At 41.9% G+C, this 6,245-nt stretch overlaps 1 protein-coding gene across 1 annotated transcript; it reads right to left on the reverse strand.

Moving 5' to 3' along the window:
• Positions 1 to 265: 265 nt before the first annotated feature.
• Positions 266 to 5,870, reverse strand: LOC122068236 (ctenidin-1-like; the record flags this gene model as incomplete). Its single annotated transcript, XM_042632101.1, has 3 exons — positions 5,749 to 5,870; positions 509 to 721; positions 266 to 409 (listed from the first exon to the last, which is right to left on the reverse strand). Coding segments are annotated over exons 1-3 (479 nt in total), but the record flags the coding sequence as incomplete, so codon positions are not given.
• Between the last annotated feature and the right edge of the window lie 375 nt (positions 5,871 to 6,245).

The following is a 6,245-nucleotide window of genomic DNA, read 5'->3' on the forward strand; positions in this document are numbered from 1 at the left end:
ATTGAGATCAGCAGCCTAATACAACAGGCACCGCAATGTAAAGCACTATAACCCAAATGAACCGAGGGATTGAAGTTTTAATACTTAAGCAACCACGTCATCAGACCAACAGTTCAGGAAGACATTGGTAGACACTAAGGGCCAAAGAAATATTTTTCGCCCCCATTTGGGAAACAAAAAAATGTTAGTGCCAAAGAAATGAGAACCGTTTCTACACAACACACTTGACTTTGATAGACCGACACGAAATAGCTTCTCGACCTACCAGGTTCTCAAAAACACTATACTGCCGTCGCCACCACAATCACAACCACAACCACCACCACCACTGCCACCACTACCTCTGCCACCACTACTACCACAATTTCCATCCCCATAGCCACCACCACGACCCCCACCACCACTACCGCTGCCATCACCTCCACACCACCTATGCCTCCACCTCCACTGCCACCACCCTCATTACTGCCATGGTCACAACCACCGCCACCACCATCACCACCACTACCTCCACAACACTGCCACCACCACTATTGCCATAGCCATCGTCACATACATAGCACCACCACTTGCATTGCCAAAGTCGCCACCATAAAAACCTCTACAACCCCCATCACCACTACCTCCCATCACATCCACACCACCACCATCTCCACCACAACCACAACCACCACCTCTGCCCCCACCTGCGCTGCCACCATGACCACCACCACCACTACTACTGCCATTGCCACAACCATTCCCACCACCTCCAAAACACAGCGACCACCATTGCTACCACCACTACCGCCATTGCCACCACCACTACCGCCATTGCCAAAACCACTGCCATCGCCACCACCACCTCCATGGAACTGCCACCACCACTATTGCCACCTCCACCTCCACCTCCACAACCATCACATGCATCGTCACGTCCAAACCACTGCCACTGCACATGTGGCAGTTTCCAAGCTCTCATATATATATATATATTATTTTTTTTTTCTTTTAAAAAGATTGAAAATTAAAATATTACTATCTTTGGTTATGTTAACTCTATTTTTTTCTGTGTTATGTTGTTATAAAGCTCTATCATCTGTATGGTGATCAAGTTCAAATTTTGTGGGGATGTGGCAAAATATTGCTTGAAAAGTAAGCAATCTGAAAAATGATTCTTTGTACTACTCGAGGCCAGACAATGACGGATTTCAATAAAATTTAATACATGCTCAAAATAAATATATTAGCCCATCCTAAGTGATTCGGATCAAATAAAGAAGACTGAAACATCTCATGCCAAGGGTGAAATGGTCATCTTATTATTAAAAGGTGACCAAACATTATTAGATTGAATGAAATTTTATGCATAAGCTCAAAACAGCTAGATAAGGTCATCCTAAGAGTCTTAGCTCAAATTAGGAATGTTTGGACACCAAAATATTATCATGGGAAATCATTCATTTTTGCGTTAAAAGGTAGCTAAGTGACGTTAAATTTGAGTGAAGCTTTATCTATGTGCTTCGAATGATTAAGTAAATCTATCTTGCTTTGGAACAGCATCTTCTCGACCTAGAAACTGTTCACCTTAGAGTAATTGTGTTACTTGAGTTTGTTCTTGAAGGGATGGAACTGCTCATTTGATTCCAAGCTTTAGTAGTAGATGGAGAGAGTGCTTTCATTGATGTATTATTGCCATTAATGCCAATGTTCTCAATCACCTATCTCTTGTTCTTCTTATTCCCCTGATGTAATCAATTATGTGGGCGAACCACGATCTTCCATCCATCTTGAGGGCATTCACAGCATCCTGGTATATGGGCTTATCTCTTCCTTCTACCATATACAATCGGACCTGTGTCATGGGATTGTACTCCACCATGGATGCCAAGGTAGAGAAGGAGTTTGCAAAGCAGTTGTTATCTCTTTGAAAGTATTCAAAAGAGATCTCCTCAAAGTGTTTGATCACCACCTCTAAGTATTCTTGGTATGGTTTCAGCTTTTCATCCCTAGTCTTCTACTTCCCTTGAGTATGGTAAAAAATGATGGCCGAGTCACCAAATACCTTGATCTTCTTTACCCCAATGGTCAACGCTACCTCCAGTTCCAATGCACATGCTTCATATTCAATAATGTTAATGGTGTAAAGGAAGTCGAGATGGAAGGATGAGGGCAAATATAATCCGTAGGGAGTTACCAAAAGTATTCCCGTACCACATCCCTCTTGATTGGATTCCCCATCAAAGTATAGCTGCCATTCATTGGTGGCTTCTTCTTCAATCGTTCCTTTTCCTTCATCCGAGAACGCATCATCCAATACTTTGTCATCTTCTATAGGGTGAGCAACTAGGTGATCTACTATCGCCTACCCCTTGATGAAATTTTGAGTGATATAAGTGACATCAAACTTAGACAATAGTAATAGCCATCAAGTCATTCTTCCTGTCAAAGTTGGCTTCTAAAAGAGATACTTGATTGGATCTGTCCTTGAGATTAACCGAATTGGGTATGCCACCATGTAATGCCTCGACCTTCTTGTTGCCCAGACTAATGCTATGCATGTCTTCTCCAGAGGTGTGTACCGTGTCTTGTATTTCAAAAACTTCTTACTCAAATAATAGATAGCTTGCTCTACCCCATTTTCCTTCTCCTTTTGAGCCAATGACGATCCCATGGAATTCTCTCCAATTGATGAGTATAGCAACAAAAACTCTCCAGTAATGGGTGGCACCAACACTGGTGTGTTTGTCAAGTACTCCTTTATTTTGTCGAATTCCTACTGACATTGATCATTCCACTCTTTAGGCTAGTCCTTCTTCAATAATTTGAAGATCGGCTCGCAAATAGTAGTCAACTGAGATATTAACAGGCTAATGTACTGGATGCGACCGAGGAATCCTTGTATTGCCTTAGCTGATACTTTTTTATCCTTTCAAAGGGCTGAGACATGTCCTTACCAATCTATTGACTTCACTATCATATCATCAACATAGACTTCCACCTCCTTGTGCATCATATCGTGGAGGATAACAGTGGCTGCTCTTTGATAAGTTGCCCAGCATTCTTCAGCCTGACAACACCATATAACAATACGTTCCCATGGGGTGGTGAAAGCTATTTTTTCTCTATCCTTGGGATGTATGCTTATCTGGTTGTAACATGAGAAACCATCCATGAAGGATAACAGGTCGTGCGTCACCGTGTTATCACAAGCACGTCAATGTGCAGTAGTGGGAAATCGTCTTTCTAGCTAACTTTGTTGAGATCTTGAAAATGCACATCCGCACCTTCCCGTATTTTTTGGCTACTGGAACGACACTGGCCAACCATTGGGGATATTCTACTACTTGCAAGAAGTCGGCATTCATTACTTCATCACTTTTTCCCTGATTTTCTCACTCCATTTAGGACGCATTCTTCTAGGCTTCTATTTGATGGGCCTTGCGTTGGGGTATATGGGAAAGAGGTGTTGCACAGTACAAGCATGGCCTCGTAGGAGCAAGCAAATACTTCTATGAATTCCTTGAGAAGACTTGTTATCTGTACCATTTCTTCATAGTTTAGGGTAGCACCAATCTTAACCTCTTGAGGGAATTGATCTGTTCCCAAATTAATGACCCAAGTATCCTTATGGAAGGGTTGGGATTTTTTAGGCTTACATTGTTTTATGAGATTATGATATTTATTAAGATCATCATCAGAAAATGGAGGAAAATCATACTCAAAATAAGTAATTTCAATAATTTTCAAAAAAGAAGTGACATACTCAACATACATGAACTTGGACTTGTGGAGGAGGTGGTTGTGGGCCGCTCCCACGGGCTTCCAGGTCCTCGTTTGAAGATGCTTAGGTGCCTTTTTCGTGGGGTTATCCGCCTTAAGTGTCTACTAAGAATAAAAATATGAAAATTTGGAGTTGCCACCTAGGTTAAGGCCTAAGACCCAGGATGTGGGCTTGATCCATCGGGATGGACCCGAGATTGACTCGATCTGGTCCATAGATTAGGGTAAATGCCATGTTATGAAGTTGGGAAGGTGTTAGGCACCCACTTCACTCGACCAAACTGGTCTTCCTATTAGATTTTGGTTTTCGAATATTCCCCTTTTCTATGTCCTAACCCACATGCATGACTAAAATACTTATATACAATACTATACACATGCTGGATTTAATGTAAGATCTACATTATGGCTACTCTATTAGAAAATATACCTAACCTTGACCCCTGTTATGGGTCAAGAGGGGACGGACCCCGGTTGACGCTTCGACGACTTTGGTGAGGATCCCTAGCTCAGACGGGACTAACCTCGGCTGCTTGCTTCTCTCCTTCGGGGAATCTAGGCCTCAAGTAGCTCTTCAGGCTCCAACACGTTCCTCGTGGGTGGGAGGTAAGGAATTTCCTCACCTGACTCTTTCTTTTTTCCTTCTCTCTTTTCTCTCTCATCTCTCTCTTTTTCTCTCTTTTTCTCTCTTTTCTCTTCTAGTCTCTCTCTCTTCTCGTCCTTTTGGCTGTGCCTTTATGGTGGGGAGGAAGACATTATTTATAAGTTTCAACCCCTCCCCTACCATTTTAAATGCGCAATTCTTCCCTTTTTTATTTGAAATTGGTGGGTCCGTCAAAATATTGGCCAACCCATCCCAAAGCTTTCCAAAACAGGTGTTTTTGATAAAGAAAAAAATTTTCCCTTCTTTTCTTTTTTGTCTTTTCCTTTTTTGGCAAGGTACCTAGTAGGCCTATGGGTATCTGGATGAGCCTGTGGGTATTCCCACAAAAAAAAATGCGGGTCCAGGGGAGATCGGGTCCACAAATTCCCGTTTCGATTTCCAGGAGCGATTCAGGGAGATCCAATGGTTCAAATTTTGTAAGCGATACATCATCGGTATTGTCTTTCTGAGCACTATCCAATGGTGTGGGTTTTGATCTCCTTATTCGCTCAAAAAATTGCTTATAATAAAGAGGGGACTTTTGCCTTTTGTCAGTTGGGGGTTTTTTCAGCAATCCTTATTCATATTGTCCCTGCACCATCAAAGAGTACTTAGAACCAATTCATTAATATATAACATGCTAATATCAGATGCCACAAGATCGGGTCCGAAATTGGCTTAGGGTTAGATTAGGGTTTTAGGTTGAATCGGGCCACTGCTGGGTTTCAGTTAGGATTAGGATTTTGAGTTAATTTTTGACTTATTGCCATCACCTAAATCATCACCAAAGGCCCAGATTCCCTTCCGATGTGAAGCACGAACCTCGATCATTCCTTGTATGCCATCATAGCCAAGGTGGGTGACAAAATTGGTTGTCTACAAGACTTATTATTAATATGATATAAAGGAACACAAATAACATCAGAAGACTCAACGACAGGCTCAAAGAAGGACTTGATGCTATTTTTAGTGATATTCAGACAGGTTAACTCTTGGGTATGAGTGAATTCAAAGCTATCGCCAGCATTGGTTTAATTCAGTAGTGGACCATTGGCTCTATAAATCAACAAATACGGTAGCGGACCCTTTTCTTCTTCTGTGGAAATTGTTGCTATGCCAACCTCTTGAGATTTCTTGGTCACAAAGGTGAGTTGGCTGACCTTATGGTTCCAGAAACCAAACTTTATGGGAGATGAGTTTCGATTGAGGATAGTTAGGCCATTGACAATGAACTCCATCTTCTTTAGGCATCCATTTGAAATCATCCTTGCCCCTTGGTCACACTTCAGTCTGTTGACTTAGACTTTTCGATGACAATTAGTTCTAGCACAATGAATGCAAACCCGCATTCCTCTAGCTCTCCTTTCTCGGGCATAAGCGCTTTTCCCCAAAATGGTCTGGGCTTCAGTTCTTGCAATTCTTTCACATGCATCTCTTGAAAGAACAAGTAGATATCTCTTTCCATGTCTCCTGGTAGATGTAAGCACCAAACCAACTTCACTTTATTTTCCCATTCTCTTTTCAGAAGGATCTAAGGATTGGCCACCTTCTCGGACTGAATCAGAGTGGTTGAATTGAGAGGGGAGTTCTCATCTACAATCATCAAGATCCCTGATATATTGATGACCTCACGATCCTTCTCTACAAATTGGAGCTGCTTTAACTCATAATGCACCAAATCAAACTCATATAGGAAAAAGATCTCGAATCTTGGTTGGATGTGGGATACTACTTTATTGAACCCAGGCTCTGCATTTCTGCAGAATGGGAAATCCTCTGCTTTCGTCACAAAGTATCCATTAAGGGTAGGGTAATAAGCTGAAGTTGGTTTCTATGTCGC

Source organism: Macadamia integrifolia, unplaced genomic scaffold, assembly GCF_013358625.1.
Source record: "Macadamia integrifolia cultivar HAES 741 unplaced genomic scaffold, SCU_Mint_v3 scaffold3608, whole genome shotgun sequence".
Taxonomy (NCBI): Eukaryota; Viridiplantae; Streptophyta; class Magnoliopsida; order Proteales; family Proteaceae; genus Macadamia; species Macadamia integrifolia.